General features: G+C 39.4%; 1 protein-coding gene across 5 annotated transcripts in view; it reads left to right on the top strand.

The window, feature by feature from the left end:
- C15H11orf74 (chromosome 15 C11orf74 homolog) overlaps positions 1-18306 on the top strand; it is a 67848-nt gene that overhangs the window by 13105 nt on the left and 36437 nt on the right. For 4 of the 5 annotated variants that reach the window (XR_003514665.1, XM_027562634.1, XM_027562635.1 and 1 more), the window contains one exon: positions 5019-5174. Coding sequence is in view for 4 of the 5 variants with exons in the window: in XM_027562634.1 (XP_027418435.1) it covers positions 5042-5174 (133 nt within the window). In the remaining variant the exon portion in view is untranslated. Of the gene's footprint in view, positions 1-4994; positions 5175-18306 lie in introns of all 5 variants that reach the window. The other variant, XM_027562637.1, reaches the window with a different exon arrangement.

Here is an 18306-nt window from a genome sequence, read left to right as displayed (position 1 = left end):
ATGCAAAATAGTTTTTGTTCAGTCAAGGCAGAGGCTGTCAGTTCATTCCGAGTCTCTTCTATCATGTAAGTAAATCTGTACCCTTACTGTGTAATTTGGTCTTTTGAGATTTGTTCATTTTCCAAAGTATAAAAAGAGACCTAGCCTGTGCAGCACCAAGGTTGACATTTTCCTTCCTCAGATTTTGTGAATTCTTTGTAAAATATCCCATTTTACCTTTCATACATCAGGAGCTGCTTGAAGAGAACTATGAGAATTTGAGACAATGGGCTTTGATAGTCCCTGCAAAACTCTTTAAAAATGTGTTATTTATTACTTTCAAGTATCAGCAATAAGCCTCACAGTTAACAACAACAACAACAAACACGATTTTGCAGGCATATACCTTTCTGTACTGTTAGAAAGCAGATTATATGTTTTGAAAGCTTACTAGCTCAGGGTGACTTGTTTCTTAAGGCTTCTTGCTTTCATTTCTGACAGATGTGTTTTAAGTAAGTCACAGGAGGCAGGGATCTGAAGATAAGTATCCAAGAAATACTACATCAGTGGTGATAGTTCCACATACTTTATTTTATAATGATGTCTGTAAAGGGGTGGGACCCTTTACAGGGACCTTCCCAGGACAGATCACCCCCCAATCCCCACTCTTCCTCTGCTTGCCTCTTGTTTATAAAAAGGCTTTAGTCTCCTAAACCTTCCCTGAGCTCCAAAGAGCAGATTCAAACAGGTACTCTCTGGAAAAGTGAGGGAATGTACAAACAAAGGAAAAAACAGCCCAGCATAATTTTTTTCTATTCTTAGCTTAAACCAGTGTCTTGATTTATGACCCTGAACTGTTGAGATAATGTCCTGTGGGTTCAACCAACTGGCTCCAAGTGGACCTGAAATTGATGACACAGGGAGAGTCAATTAAAAACCGAAACTCTTAAACCATCATGAAGGCTCTAAGTATATAACAAAATGTCCCAACCATTGCTTTTGCTTTCTCCTAGAAAGAAAGAAAGACCTCTGCCCCTGTTCCATAGAAATGGAATGAAGGATTGACAGTGGGGTCTTACACCTAGGGCATGAGCTGATCCATCTTGAACAGCACAGATTTTCAAGTTCATGGGCATTTTCCTTTCCTGCTGGCCCTGGCATGCCTCAGAGCTGCCTAGATAATGACAAGCTGACGAGGAGAGAATGAGAACTAATCTCGCTTGCCTAAGAATTTCAGAAACCAACCTCAAGGACACGGGAATGGAATGACCCTGAGTAGAAAATTAATGAACACCTAATGAAGATGACATTAACTGGACCAGTTTGGAGATGATTATCGGAGCTGACTGCTGTTGTGCATGTCAACCCCTGCTTGTACATCCCTGAAACTCCCCTTGAAAACCTTGGTCTCCTAGCCAGCAACTTGGAGATGATCTTGGAACATTAGCCACCATCTCCCCAGGTCACTGGCCTCCTGAATAAAGCAGCTTTTCCTTTTTTACCAATACTTGTCTCTCAAGTATTGGTCTTTCTGGCAGTGAGCAAACTTGGGTTCAGAACTAGCCTGGATGTGTTACATTTTCTTTCAGAGAGCAGGTGACACTACCTGGCTTGAGTGGTCATTAGTTTTGTTATTTGAAAGGAAGAAAGCAGGACTCCAGGAAGATGGTGCGGTTCTTTTGCTAGCTCCCAGGGACTCAGTAAGCAGAGAATCCTGTTCCTAAGAAAGCTTGTGGTCTTTTGTGGAGTTGAGTAGTCCAAGCAGAGCGACACATCCTCCCAGCGGTTCCTTCTGGAGGCTGTGATTGTGAAAGTGTATGTTGTTACACGTTTACTTATCATCACAATATGTTCTGGGTCTTTTTTATGTGGAGCTTTAAGCTTTAAGACAAAAAAACCAAATCAAAGAATCCTGTTATCCAGGCAAGTATATCTCTGTCTCTTCCTTTTTGTCTTTTAGAAAAACACTTCATGGTAAAAACACAAACTAATGTGAGTGGTAACTGAAAAAGCAATGCTTCCTTCTAGAAAACCACTAGGATTTGCATAAACCACTTGATTGTCTGGTAAATGATTATCTGCTCTGTCAGTCTCTGAGGACTTTTAACATGAGGTTATTTGTATTTTCATAGATAAGGAAAGTACTAAGTTTGAAGGTGGGTTAAACTCTTTAAATCATGACAGCTTGTAAAACTGGATTTTGCAAAAGTCTTTAAAATGTCTGTACAGTTACTGTATTGTGATAACCACAGGAATAAAATTAAAGACATTGAAAGATGTTGAATTTGTGCTGTGCTCAGCCTGTTAATTGTCTGCCTTTAGTAAAACTGAGATGTGTTAAGGCTAAATACTCAAAATATACCAATTTGAGAATTGCAAAGCATGTTTAAAGGAATTCCTATTATAACTCTCAAAGCATCCAGCAATATAAAGTACAACCTGGCTGCTACTGTTTGATATTTGTCCGCAGAAGTAGATTACCTGAGATGGGTTGAGGAAGAGGTTGCTATAATACAGTGCTGGAATTTTGCTGGGGTCCACTTCTGGAAAAGCAGATTGATATTAACATTTTGGTAATTAAGTATTTGTCCTACTGATAGTTAAATAATAACCACCTTTGAATTTATCATTATTTATTAGCTAGCAATTGCAAGCATAATTAAACTATGGGTTGCTGAAGCCTGGCAGTATTATAGGCAAATTTGCATAAACTGTAACTGGTGCTGTTTCTTATACCTAATTTTCAGGTCCAAATTATTTCTTTCATTTTGGGTTGGTGTATAGCTAGACTTTTTATTTTCACTAGGACTGCTACAATATCATGCTTTATCTAGGGTTGTAATGCATCATGAATTCTCTTGGTTGATCTTTGGGTAATATTAGTACCTTCAAAGTCAAAGGGGTCACAGTAAACACAGGTCTTGATATAAACAAAGGACAGGGTACCAAGGCTGATCTGTTGTCGTCATCCTCATGGCTGACATTTCTTGAGGCCTCCTGTATATTCATCTAATCCTTACAGCAATCTTGAGAGGTACCTGTAGCTTCATACTTCGTATTTAAAACTCTTGGGGTCAGTTGTCTTTCAGAATTCAAAAGTTTTTTGGAGTTTAGAAAGGTAATCAGGGCAAATGCCACATATTATTAATACATAAAATCTCCAGTGGGGTCTGGAAAAGCACCTCAAAAGCAAGCCCATGAGTTTTTTTTCAGGGAAACATAAATAGTAATACTATTTATACAGAATAAATAAAAGCCACAAACACTTTCATGTTAATTCAGGTTGGGTTTTGCCACTAAGTGAGTTCAGGTATCACCTTGTGAATATATTTTTGGTTTGTTTTTCCTGAACTTTATGGTAAATATCAAATAATGATGTTAATAACAGACACCAGATGTTCACTTTTATTCAGGAAAAATAGAAGAACCACGGGATTTATATAGTATCGGAGAACCCCTCCCGTGAATCACACTGGCTATTTAGGCTGTCATTGTTCTTCTGCTTTTTGTAGATAGTCACTTTTCGCAAAGCTGTGTAAGAATCATATTTCACACAGAATGAACAGAATTTAACAAGGTGAAATATCACAACTAAAAACAAAGTTCAAACTCCTCAAGGACTGAGGTACTGTCTCAGCTGACAAGCATTTAGTTACGAAGTAGTCAATGCTCTGACAATGTGAGGGGGCCACTAGCTTGCGAACGGGATCTTTGCATGAAGTAGGAGTAAGGCATTTAGAATATGAGCGTTAATCAAATATCACTGTCTCCAGACTGTTCCTGGAATCTTGTCTTCATTTTTGGAGGACACATTTTAAAGGGATGCAGACAGTGTGAAATCTTTTCCAGGTAGATTGATCAGAAGGGTGAAAGGATTCAAAGCCATGTCACATAAGGTACAGATACAGTGACTGGGTAGGCTTAGCAGAGTTTTTGGCCAACTTCTAACAATATTTGACTGAAGTACCTGCTCAAATGAGTAACTTTAGTTTGAGATCAATGGACCGCCAACTCTGTGCCATGTCCTGAGCTATGAAAAGATATGGACCCTTTCTCTCACGGGCTCCAGGTCTCATAGAAGACACAGAAATGTATACAACTATTTACAATACAATGGGATAAGTGGAACACAGCATAGAAAAGCAGCACAGAAATTATGATGTGCTCTTGTGGTGATGGGAGATGGAAAGCTAAAGCCTTCAGAGACAAACTGAATTCTGAACTGAATTTTGAAAAAGAAATTTGTGTAAGTGGGTGAAATAAGAAGATTGAGAAAGGGCAGGACAGGCTTGCCCAAATATTTGAAAGGAAATCGTATATGAAAAGAATTGAAATGGTTCAGTCCCATCCAGGGGCCAGGACCAGTTTGGGGTAGGGAACACAAAGACACATTTAGGCTGTTTTAGAAGGAGGCTTGAATAGAGCTGTCCAAAGGCTTCTTTGGACATAAAGGGTTTTCAATATCTGGATGTGTTAAAGCACAGACAGGTCAACCGTTTGGCAGCACAAGTACCAGAGTATGGAGGGTGTGTGTGTATGTCATGCAGTGAATAGAGAAACATAGTGAAGTACTTAGGGGCATGGGTTCTAGGGTCACACTTCTAGAACTGACATTTCTGCTTACTGGCTCTGTAATCAGAGCTAGAATTGTTATGAAGTTAAAGAACAGTATCTGGTACCTAATAGGTGCTCAATAGGTAACAAGTGTTAGCAACTGCTGCTGTTGTCTTTGGATGGGTGGTTGGTTTATCTCACCTTGAAAGATTTTGAGTTTCTAGTTATGTAACTGTGTGATGATATTGCTGTGAATTAAGAAGATGGTAACCAGGAAACAAGCAAAAATAAAATTGGGATAGTTCAATTCTACAATTGAGATATGAATATAACTCTGGTCTCTTAAACCAGGGTATATCACTCTAATAACTATCTTGATTTGTCCTTTTGGAGTGTTGGAATTCTTCCACCTACCCGTCCAGAGTAGTTTCAAGAGGCTGGTACTGCACAACTCACCATAGCTCATGTTTTTCTTGGTCTCATAGATAAAGTGGCCTTATGAATAGGAATGCCTGCCAAGACACCAGAATTGGAGATGATGGATGAAGATCGGCTCATTGAAGAAGTCTTGGATAAGTTTGTTAATTGTCATGAGCAAACATATGAAGAATTTCTGAGAACGTTCACTCATCTTTCAAAAGGTAAGATGGAAAAGTAAACTTTCTATGACAGTAGTGAAGTGAGAGTTGCTCAGTGGTATCTGACTCTTGGCGACCCCATGGACTGTAGCCCCCCAGACCCCTCTGTCCCTGGGGGTTCTCCAGGCAAGGGTACTGGAGTGTATCCTCCCCATGTCCTCCTCCAGGGGATCTTCCTAACCCAGGGATCGAACCCTGGTCTCTTGCATTGCAGGTGGATTCTTTACCAACGGAGCCACCAGGGAAGCCCAGTAGAGATAACGAATTTTATTATGATTTTATGTCTTTGCTGTCTTTTCAGAAAGACTATTGAATGAGCATTCATTCATTCCATTATTTTGATCTGGTTATTCTCATCAAGGCATTTGCAACTGATGCATATAAATGCTAACTTTTTTATCCAGCCAAGAGTTGTATTGTGGAATCTGAGCCATTGAATTTGAGAACTAAAAGGACCCAAGAAATCATTTAGTATAATCCCTTTGTTTTAGTTTTGAAAAAATAGAAGTGCAAAGAGTCCAGGCTTTTAAGAGCACACTGAAAACATTGAAGAAACCTAGCACCATGTAGGATATGGAGTCACACCATACACGTTTGGATTCTGGCATTGCTTCTTTCTGGCTTGAGGGGACGTCACTTGAGTAGAGGGGGGATATTCATAGTACCATAAAGGTTGATGAAGGCTAATTGCGATAATCCATGTAAACCTCTTAGCATACTGGCTAGCTTGTAAATGCTTAATGAAGGCTAGGTATTATTATTGTTTATTGTGGTGATATCATGCTGTGGTTTCTGTAGAATGGAAACCACCCTTTAGACCAGAAGTGATAACTGAAGCCCTAAAGGCCAAACGCGTGCTGTGTTTTGTAATGTGTTTGGTTACCTCATGCAGTATTGTTATTGTTTTATTGAGCCAACATTTAAAAGTTGGAAATGTTACACAAAAATCTTGATGTTCTATTTTTTCTTTTTTCTGATTAAGTGAGAAGACGGTTGCCTCTTATTTCCCTGATGGCAGTATCAGCAGCTAGAGTTCAGGAGCCTTACACTTACCCTGTGACCTTACTAGTGTGATACACTCTCTGGCTCTCACACACCCTAAAACTGTGTGCATATCCTGCCTGCTTCCTTCACGCCACTGGCTTCTATAGGCATTGAGTTCTGTTTCGACTGCCATTGGCTTGCTCTCAACCTTGGTCCTTTTTGGGTCATGACTCCACATTTGGGAGACTATTGACTTACATGTATCTTGGACTCAACTCCAGGGCCCTAATGGGGCCTGGGAATACAGACTTTTTAAAAGTTCCTATGGTGATTCTAATGTGTACCCAGGATTGAAAATAGGGAGTTCCATAATTTCTTAGGTTATAACAATCTCAGGATCCTCAGCTCCATGATTTGAAGCCATAATTCATGTGTCCTTAACAAATGTAAAAGAAGTGAAGTTATAATGAAGAAAAGGAAAAGAGATTCTAACCTGTTTCTTTTATTGTACAAGGTAGTGGGAATATCTATCTGTTTTGTTTACTCTTAAGGGAAATATGGCAACCTACTCCAGTGTTCTGGTCTGGAGAATCCCAGGGACGGCGGAGCCTGGTGGGGTGCCGTCTATGGGGACACACAGAGTCGAACACAACTGAAGCGACTTAGCAGCAGCAGCAGCAGCAAGGGAAATAGGGTTAGGGCTCCAAAATCACTGCAGATGGTGATTGTAGCCATGAAATTAATAGACGCTTACTCCTTGGAAGGAAAGTTATGACCGACCTAGATAGCACATTAAGCAGCAGAGATATTACTTTGCCAACAAAGGTCCGTCTAGTCAAGGCTATGGTTTTTCCAGTGGTCATGTATGGATGTGAGAGTTGGACTGTGAAGAAAGCTGAGCGCCGAAGAATTGATGCTTTTGAACTGTGGTGTTGGAGAAGACTCTTGTGAGTCCCTTGGACTGCAAGGAGATCCAACCAGTCTATCCTAAAGGAGACCAGTCCTGGGTGTTTATTGGAAGGACTAATGTTGAGGCTGAAACTCCAATACTTTGGCCACCTCATGCGAAGAGTTGACCCATTGGAAAAGACTCTGATGCTGGGAGGGATTGGGGGCAAGAGGAGAAGGGGACGACAGAGGATGAGATGGCTGGATGGCATCACCAACTCGATGGAGATGAGTTTGAGTGAACTCCGGGAGTTGGTGATGGACAAGGAGGCCTGGCGTGCTACAATCTATGGGGTCACAAAGAGTTGGACACGACTGAGCAATTGAACTGAACTGAACTGAAAGGGAAATAGAGAATTTAGGAAATACTTTGTTAAGTTGGGGCTGAGAATGATCTATTTTGGTATCATATGTGGATCAAATTAATCTTGATAATGGCCAAATCACCATTTGTCTTATGCACATAGATTTAGGAAGATGCTTGCCTTCTCAGAGTCTAATGATTTAGTTTCATGTTTTCCAGACCCACACATGCATGGTTGTGTGAATGGCTGGGGCAGGCTGTGGAAACAAGGATAAAACTGGCAGAATTCATGCATTTTGGTATGCCAGTGGCATTTTGATAACCCAGATTATTTTGGAACTTACTTGTAAGGCTGACTTTATTTTTGTACTCTGGAAGTGTAAGAACTTCTTGCAAGGACTTGGATATTTTAAGGAGGTTACACTGTTTTTGTTTTTCCGGGTAAGGAGTCTGTTCTGTTTGCAGATTTCTGTGTGCTCATTCCATGCCCAGAGAATCTGTTGCAGATGTGGTGACTTCATTTTGAGTTCAGTTTAGGCCCCAAATTGAGCTGAAATAAATGATGATGCAAGTTACATAAACTGCATCTCCAAGCACACTAGTTTTTTCCCTTTCAAAATATCCTTAGGCGCCAGTTCACATTATAAACTAATGACCTGAAAAAATTCCTCCTAGAGCACAAGAGCTGTGAGTGCAAAAATATGTCTTAAATCACTAAGTGTCCTTTCTTACCCTGAAACTTTTAAATACCTCTGAAAAACCACATAGGACTTAGGGTCGGGCCTAAGAGTTGAATGATAGCCAACAGAGTTGACCACAGTCAATGCAGTTAGCTCTGTTTGAAGGAAGATCTGAAAGCTTTTTCTTCAGTTGTCTTCTGCTTTCCAGCCCTTCATTTGTCTTGGTATTTGGTTGTCGTGCTAATATGAAGTGGAATCTTGTCTGTGTTAAAGTAGTTCTCACCGTGTATAGTTACATACGTTTCTTTAGTTTCTCAAGTATGCTTTCACTGATTGACTCTTCTATTTATTTTTGTAATAGTTACCTGCCAGAATGCATATGAGATTCATTTTCTTTCCGAGAGTGTTAAAAGGGTCAGTAATCCTATTAAAAATATTTCCCTGGAAAAAATTAAACTAGAGCCTTTTTGAAGAAATTCACGTTACTGCTTCAGGTGCTTGGGAAACAGTTGGAAACTGTTAATATTGTAGCATAATTCTCACTCTAGTACATTTATATTGACTATGTTTTGCAGTTTTTTTTTTTTTAAGCAGCTCTGGTTTTTATAATCATGGTGCATATTTGATGATAAATACTGTGTTTTACCAAAATGTTTAAAGAGATACATTGCTTATTAATTTTAAGCAGACATTTTAATTGAATTCTTCAGTTCAAGAAGGTTAAGACTGAGTTTAAGATTTGTATTAGAAAATTAGTGTGCAGATTTTGAGTTTGTTCATTATCAGTGAAGACATTATTATATTTTTGACATTATTGTAGATAAAAATAAGAGGCTGACTTTCAATCTTTGATATTTCAGCTTCTTTGTGAATATAATTAATTGATACCAGACTGTGTGTCTAAAGGGAAAAAAATGCTTCTTCCTCCTTGTTATGTTTCTATCATTGTTTAGGTTACAAAAACACAGATATAAATAATTACATTTGATTTTCTGTTAATGCATTCATTCATTTATTCATTCAACAGTCCTCTGAGTGTCTTCTTGTCTGAATTTCTTGTTTTATACGCTAAGGATTCGAAAACATTTAAGGTATAGTTTGTGTTCACCAACACTCATTGTCTCCCACACATACACACACACACTCACACCATTATTGTCTTTTTTTGTGTGTGCTTCAGAGTAAATGATTAATTTTCATTAAGATTGCCAGTTTTTACCAATTTCAGCTTAAAATGCTTTGGAAATTGAGATGAATCTACTGTAATTTTATGATTAACTCTTAAATAAGACTTTGCTTTTCATTCTCTCATTTCATTCTTTAAATACCTGGGATCCAGATTCCCAAGTGATTTTATCAGTTTCTATATTATCACATAATAACAGCTTTCTACTCACTGCCATATTTATACACTTAAACAAGTTGAGATCAAAGATTTTGTTTCTGATTTTGATGTGTTCTTGTTTTCTTTATGCCATTCTCATTTCCCTTCCAACACTTCATGCTTTTAGCCTTTTATTGTTCTTTGAACATATATTTGGAAAAAAAAAAAAAAAAAAAACCCTGTCAACTCAACCTGGCTTTTCCCCTTCATACTTGTTAATATTTGAATGAAATCCCCCCTTAGGTAGAATACTATGTGTCTGAATGTTCTGGACAAATGGCCACACCTGTGACTTTATAATCAGGTTGTGGTCTAGTCTTTTGATTGTCTCAAAATTTTAGTCTCAAAATCTCTAAATATGTTTCAGTTTTTCTTAGGTTCTAATACTCTTAATAGCAGGAGAAGGTTTGACCTACCCTTATTGATAAGCAGCTAACATTTATTAAGTACTAGGAATTATGCTTGGCACTTTACCTGGATCATCTCAAACTTTGTAATAACCTAGTAAATTTCTTTTTTTCCATTGTAACTTTTAAAATTTTTATTATTCTCCATTTACAGATGAGAAAACCAAGGCTTAAGTTTAAGTAAATTGCTGTTGTGGACTAAATTTTGCCTCTTCAAAGTTTATCTGTTGCAGCCCTAACTGGCAAGGTGACTGCGTTTGGAGACAGGGCCTTTTAAGAAGTAATGAAGACTAAACGAGGTCGTAAGGTGGGACCCTAGTTCAGTATGACTGGTGTCCTCCTGGAGAGAGAGATGCGCCAGGGATGCATGCACACAGAGGAAAGACCATGGGAGGCCACTGCAAGGAGGCAGCCTTTTGCAAGCTAAGGGGAGGGACCTCAGGAGAAAAGCAAACCAGCACACGCCTTGATCTTGGACTTCTGGATTCTAGAAGTGTGGGAAAATAAATTTGTGTTGTTTCACGCCACCTAGTCTGTGGTGAATTGCTATGGCAGCCCTAACAGAATTACCTAAGCTCCTGTAACTGTTTAGTGATGGCATTGGAATATGGGCCTAGTCATCGTAGCGCTAAAGCCCATACCCTGAGCTGTTTCAGTTTTCTACCTTCCACATTGCAGCTGGGCAGTTCTCGAGACCTGGGGAGTCCCTGGCATGTGGGTAATGTGAATCATAGGAATGGATGTGCTTCCTCAAAATATAATTACTCTGTCTTCTCCAGAGTGTAAGCTCCATGAGGTCTAGTTGCTTGAGGGTTTTGTTCATTATTATTATTTTCGTGTCTAAAGCAGTGACTAGTAATGTAGAATAAATTGATGCTTAATAAATATTTGTTGAATAAATGAAATAAAAAGAAAATAAGAGAACGCAGGATGGCAGAAAGATGGACAGGAGGTCCTCAGACCAGACCCTAAAGGACATCCACATGTAATGGCTAGGCACAGAAAGAAGAGCCTGCAAAAGATGCCCTGATGTCATGATGCCCTGAGTTTGGAGTTGATATACTAGCTAATTGGGAGCCATAGTGGAATTTGAGCATGCGTGTGCACACACACACAAAGTGATTTTGAAAAACAGAGGCAAAGAAGGAGAGAAGCACCTAGAGTCAGGGAGACTAGCTTAGCCAGGAGGCTGAGCAGAAACACATATAAGGTGGTACAGACTCCATTAGGGCCATGGAGAAGGAAATAGAAAGAAAATAGGGCCACAGCAGGATCCTCTATGACCCACCTCCCAGAATATTGGAAATAAAAGCAAAAATAAACAAATGGGACCTAATTAACCTTAAAAGCTTCTGCACATCAAAGGAAACTATTAGCAAGGTGAAAAGACAGCCTTCAGAATGGGAGAAAATAATAGCAAATGAAGCAACTGACAAACAACTAATCTCAAAAATATACAAGCAACTCCTACAGCTCAACTCCAGAAAAATAAATGACCCAATCAAAAAATGGGCCAAAGAACTAAATAGACATTTCTCCAAAGAAGACATACAGATGGCTAACAAACACATGAAAAGATGCTCAACATCACTCATTATCAGAGAAATGCAAATCAAAACCACTATGAGATACCATTTCACACCAGTCAGAATGGCTGCGATCCTAAAGTCTACAAATAATAAGTGCTGGAGAGGGTGTGGAGAAAAGGGAACCCTCTTACACTGTTGGTGGGAATGCAAACTAGTACAGCCACTATGGAGAACAGTGTGGAGATTCCTTAAAAAACTGGAAATAGAACTGCCTTATGATCCAGCAATCCCACTGCTGGGCATACACACTGAGGAAACCAGAAGGGAAAGAGACACGTGTACCCCAATGTTCATCGCAGCACTGTTTATAATAGCCAGGACATGGAAGCAACCTAGATGTCCATCAGCAGATGAATGGATAAGAAAGCAGTGGTACATATACACAATGGAGTATTACTCAGCCATTAAAAAGAATACATTTGAATCAGTTCTAATGAGGTGGATGAAACTGGAGCCTATTATACAGAGTGAAGTAAGCCAGAAGGAAAAACATAAATACAGTATACTAACGCATATATATGGAATTTAGAAAGATGGTAACAATAACCTGGTGTACGAGACAGCAAAAGAGACACTGATGTATAGAACAGTCTTATGGACTCTGTGGGAGAGGGAGAGGGTGGGAAGATTTGGGAGAGTGACATTGAAACATGTAAAATATCATGCAAGAAACGAGTTGCCAGTCCAGGTTCGATGTGCGATACTGGATGCTTGGGGCTGGAGCACTGGGACGACCCAGAGGGATGGTGTGGGGAGGGAGGAGGGAGGAGGGTTCAGGATGGGGAACACATGTATGCCTGTGGTGGATTCATTTTGATATTTGGCAAAACTAATACAATTATGTAAAGTTTAAAAATAAAATAAAATTAAAAAAAAAAAAAAAAAAGAAAATAGGGCCAGTGAGACTCTGCAAGTGAGGAAGTGCAGCCCTTGGTAACGGGTGACTGACAGGATTAGGGAGAAGAAACAGCCAAAGATGGGTCACAAGTGTCCTGCCTGGAGATCCCAAGGCCCACCGAGGCCAACCTGTTCACAGTTCTCCTTTCAGGAGCCTTTTATTTTTTTTTCCTTACTGAGTGTATGTTCTGTCAAAGAGCTTAGAATCTTGGGCTGGGATTTGGTTTACACTTCTGGACTGATAAACTTCGAGTTGTCATTTCGGCCAAAGGGATATATTCACCATTCACCCTTGACAACTTCTAAAAAAGGTAATTAAAAATGAAACTGGTGACAGCACATAAAGCAACACGTTTCCAAAGCTGACATATCATTTTGGTCCCCAAAGCTATCTTGAATTTGATCGTTAGCAATGCATCTTTAAGACTTCCCCAGGGAGACGAAGCATCTTTTCTCCATCTGAAGAATGAATTTAAAACCTGCCATTGACAAATACCACAGAGAAAAATAGAGAAAGCAGCTGGCCCTCTTACCAATTTCAGAGCAGGAAAGGAATTTCAGTAAAGCATAAAAACAGCTTTCTCTCATAAAAGAAAGCACGACAACAAAACATAATCCTTGCTGCATAGCCTTTTGCAGTTGTTTTCTGTTGAGTATTAGAGACCAGCGGGCTTAGCACTGTTTTGACACCCTCACCACTGGCAGATTGCCCACCAGTGGGAGTTGGAAACAAACTGACCAGCTTTATACTTCCAGGTGGATCTTAAGCCACTTTTTCTGTGCTGTTGTTATCAGTCATTTAATTCCCCACTGAATATTGAGTGGTGTTTATAGTTCACAGGCCATTTGTAGTGTCTTTCTGTTTCCTTTTTTACATAAGCCACATTTAAAAAAAAAAAAAAGGCAACTCGGGAAGCACTTTTACAAATGTGAATTTAACAGTAAAGTGCACTGTTGAAAATAGCACAGCAAGTAGTAATAAACTTGCTCTAAATTAGGATGTAGACCATGGGGATGTTAACTTCAGAGAAATTTGTAGAAGGCATCAAATGAGGATTTGCTAATAAAAGCAAGTAGGCAATTAAAAAAAATCCACCTAATTAATCTGGCATCCAAACGGAGAGAATAAGGATTGACTGATTGATTTTTTTTGAGGTGGGGTTATTGGTCTGTCTAGTCAAGGCTATGGTTTTTCCAGTGGTCACGTATGAACGTGAGAGTTGGACTATAAAGAAAGCTGAGCGCCAAAGAATCGATGCTTTTGAACTGTGGTGTTGGAGAAAGCGGAAAAGGCAATGGCACCCCACTCCAGTACTCTTGCCTGGAAAATCCCATGGATGGAGGGGCCTGGTGGGCTGCAGCCCATGGGGTCGCTAGGAGTCGGACACAACTGAGCGACTTCACTTTCACTTTTCACTTTCATGCATTGGAGAAGGAAATGGCAACCCACTCCAGTGTTCTTGCCTGGAGAATCTCTTGAGAGTCCCTTGGACTGCAAGGAGAGCCAGCCAGTCCATCCTAAAGGAGATCAGTCCTGGGTGTTCATTGGAAGGACTGATGGTGAAGCTGAAACTCCAGTACTTAGGCCCCCTGATGCGAAAAGCTGACTCATTTGAAAAGACCCTGATGCTGGGAAAGATTGAGGGCAGGAGGAGAAGGGGATGACAGAGGATGAGATGGTTAGATGGCATCACCGACTCAACGGACTTGGGTTTGGGTGGACTCTGGGAGTTGGTGATGGACAGGGAGGCCTGGCGTGCTGCGGTTCATGGGGTCGCAAAGAGTCGGACACGACTGAGTGACTGAACCGTACTGATTGCTGAAAAGACTAAAAGGAAAAGAAAAAAACTCATGATTTTATATCGGTCATACATTTAGTGGCTGCCTGTATGTGACATATTTATCACAGCATTAATATCAGATAAACACCGAAGGAGAAAAGAAGTATTGGATGAAGTGAGCTACTTTATAGCAGAGTCCAGTGGAAGAAATACCATCAGCTGTTTAACCTGTTCTTTCACTTTGGGGGAACATCTGCAAATGGTAATTAAGCAATTTTCATTTGTTTCTCTATTTCTTTTGTCATCACTAAATCACTACACTTGGGGAAAAATTGGCAAATTATGAAACACAGAAAACTGCTGGTTCAGTTGCAGAAGGAAATCCACCCCCCACCAAACTATGATGGATTTTGAGCTGATCAAGCCATTTTGCCTTAGATATATTAGCATAAATCTTGAGCTGCAGTTGTTACAATTCATATTCATTCTGCACAGGAATATTTGGTCCATAGATAGTCGTTTGTTTTCTGTGTCTGCTGTAGTTTAGGTGTAATTGGATAAGGAAAGAAAATGTATTTAAGTATTTACAACATTCTGAATTACAATCATTAAATTATTTTTGGCAGTGTTTTTGACATGTATTTTCTTACAGTAAATGTATTTTCTGGTGTGTTTTCTCAGTAAAACACACAAAAGATATTATGTGAAGTTTTAAATCTGGTTTATGTCCTAATAAATGAGTCATTTTCTTTCTCTTTTTATAACTTCTCAACACACACATACATATATATTATTTAGCATATTTTATATGTATGCGTAAATTAGAGAGGTGTACTTTCTTGGGCAAATCGAATTTTGAACTTTTCAAAACACAAGCAAAGAATTACTGGTAGCCAAAGAACTCTTTTTTTGGCGGGGGAGGGGTTGCACTGGGTCTTTGTTGCTGCACGTGGTTTTCTCTAGTTGTGGAATTGGGGTGCGAGGGCTTCTCATTATGGGGGCTTCTCTTGTCGCATATCATTGGCTCTAGATGTGTGGGCTCAGAAGTTGTGGCACATGGGCTTAGTCACTTTGTGGCATGTGGAATATTCCCAGATCAGGGATTGAACCCATCTCCCCTGCATTGGCAGGCGGATTCTTAACCACTGGACCACCGGGGAAGTCCCCAAAGAAACTTTTAAGATGGTCACTATCATCCTTTAAGTAGTCAATTTAAACAATATAAAGTGCATGCACGTTTGTTTAGAATGCTGAGGAAGACTTGGCAACCGCCTCCAGTATTCTTGCCTGGGAAATCCCATGGACAGAGAAGCCTGGCAGGCTATGGTCCATAGGGTTGCAAAGAGTCGGACACGCTGAAGTGACTTAGCACACATGCACGCATTTCTCAAAAATCATTGTTGTCAATGTATTGTTATACTTGATGGAAAAAACTAAATTACTGGACTTGAAACTGAGGTGGTCGCGAGACTGTGTCCTTTCACTCCGTGAGTGGGTACGTGTTCACATCTGGATGGTTTTAGCAATGTTCTTTCAGGCATGGAACAATAATATTTTCTTTGAAATGGTCCACTAAACCCAAAGGGATACAAACAGGAAACCGTGTTTTAACCAAACTCTTATCTTTCTTATATGAAAATCAAACCGCATCTGTCTATATGCCACTTTTTGTCTTTTTTCCCTTCCTATTTGAATGTGTCCCAGATGGGGTAGGCTGAAGTGACGCTAGTTAGCTCACTCTTTTTGCAGCCATTGCTCCCTTAGCACATTGAGGAACCGCTGGACCATTTTTACATGCTTTCCGGACTTAGCTTCTTTTATTCTAGTTTCTGTGGTGTGCCAATCACTGGTTAGAAAAGAAGGGTTGTGAGCCAAGTACCATTTTTTCCCCCACCTTCTCCAAATCATGCTTTGTGTGACTTGTAGCCACTCATCTAATTTCTGAGTACTGATTCTAGTTCCTAATTGTGGTGTCAATCCAGTTTTTCTTGCTAATGTTGAGGCCATTTCTGTATTGAGTGTGTTCCTGCTGTAATTCAGGCATTGAGTTGGAATCTGGGAATACAGATAAATGAGACAGAAATATGTCATTCTTACTAATTTCTGTGTACTGGGTGTCCCAAATGCTCTAGATGTATGAAAAAGCAATAGCAATCTGTATATTTGTAGACATTATAGTTATAGATTGATTGAGGAGCCAGTGCTCACTACTCTTTACATAGTGCTGATTAAACAGTATCCAGGATATTGCCTTTGGTTTTGGAGTCTCAATTTTAGGTTGAATAAACACTTAATATGAGTTAAGAAAAGAGCAATAAGAATGTTTAGAAACAGTGGATTTTCAGACTTTTCTTTGGTTTTTTGTTTCAAGTTTTTTTTTTTTTTTTTTTTTACATTCAAGGATGTCTTGTAGTACTCTGAAAAAAAACGAGAGTGTGAAAGACATGTATAATTTATCTCTGTGTTTGCATTGCTCTCACACATCAATGTATGAGTCCTGTGTTATTACAGATTTGTACAGAAGAGGTTATTCTACCTCATGAAGTTTGAAAACTTGTAGGAAGCCTTTATTTATGAAGGAGACAGAAAAAAAATTACTCCAGCTTTCTCCAACCTGTGTGAGTGAAAGAGATTGTCTTAAGTAGATGCATCTTTGTGTAGGCAGGCAGAAGGGCATGATCTCAGAGTGAAGGGGAGTTTCTTAGGTTGGCAGGATTTAGTTTTATGGGGAACTTAGTATACTGCCCTTGTATTTCTTATTTTGTCATAGGTAGGATGATTGTAATGGAAAGGATGCTATTCTAGTATAGGATTCAGAAGACTGGGTCCTGACATTCATGAATTCTCTGAGATTGTAGACCTGCCGCTTACTCTCTCAGAATCTGTATATCAGGGGTAATCCTGTCTGCTTGGTGTCTCTTATGGTTGTGGAGATAATCAGATGAAATATACATGAAGATTCTCAGTAAATTTTAAAGATTTACTCTCAAGTATTATGATTATGCGGACTATTTATAATTTAAAAGAGGAACATCAAGGTTAAATATAAAGAAATCTTGACTTTACAGTATAAAAAGTGTAAAATACTACCTATAGTATTTTATATTTTTGTAAGATGTTATATATTTCGGTATAGTTTTCCGCACTTCTTCACTGAAGTAGCTAAAACCAGCTATGTGTAGTGCGTATTGTGTAGTGTCTAAGTGTGTATTATGTAGTGTGATACTGTACAATGCAGGCAATAATCCTACACTGGCCTCTGGTGGAGGGACTAAATAATATGTCTACGTGGATCCTTCAGGCAAAGGCATTTGTGTGCTTTGACAAAGATGAGGCATAAGAAACCTCTAATTATAAATTTTTTAGATACTGCTCCATGGAATCTTTACTTAGGACTCTCACCCGAGGTATATGTAAAGATCACCTGGGAGAGGCTTATTAAAATGCGGGTTCCTGGGGACCAATCTCCCAACTCTGATTTCCAGTTCTTATGTGCAGCCCAGGCACTTTGACTTTCAGACCAGCTTTGATAAACACCCTAAATGAGATTAAGGAAGGGTGTGGGAAGATGGATGAATTCCTCAGAATTCTGGGCTTTTGTATATATAGAATTTCTCTAGGAATAGTTGAATAGCTTTCATGAAATTGTCCACACTTTACCCAAAGGGTAAGGACAATTATTGTACTTTAAATATAACTTTTAATTTAATGCCACCATTTTACATTATTTAAAAGATACTGTGACAGTGAAAAAGCATGGCAGGTTGCAGGAATGATAAAAAAATTTTTTTTAAATTGTTTTAAACTGAAATATAGTTGATTTATAATGCATTGATTTCTGCTGTGTAGCAGAATGACCCAGTTATACACATGTACATGTTCTTTTCCATTATGGTTTCTCTCAAGATGTTGGAATAAAGTTCCCTGTGCTGTACAGTAAGACCTTGTGGTTTATCCATTCTATATACAATCCTTTGCATCTACTGACTCCAAGCTCCCAGTCCGTCCCTCACCTGCCGCACCCTCCTCAGCGACCGTAAGCCTGCTCTCTGGGTTTGCGAGTCCGTTTCCGTTCTATAGGTGGGTTCATTTGTGCCACACTTCAGATTCTACGTACAAATTATATCATATGGTGTTTGTCTTTCTCTTTCTGACTTGCTT

Source organism: Bos indicus x Bos taurus, chromosome 15, assembly GCF_003369695.1.
Source record: "Bos indicus x Bos taurus breed Angus x Brahman F1 hybrid chromosome 15, Bos_hybrid_MaternalHap_v2.0, whole genome shotgun sequence".
In the NCBI taxonomy this organism is placed as follows: domain Eukaryota; kingdom Metazoa; phylum Chordata; class Mammalia; order Artiodactyla; family Bovidae; genus Bos; species Bos indicus x Bos taurus.
The sequence above is the reverse complement of the archived record's forward strand: the minus strand, read 5'-3'. Positions and strand labels throughout refer to the sequence as shown.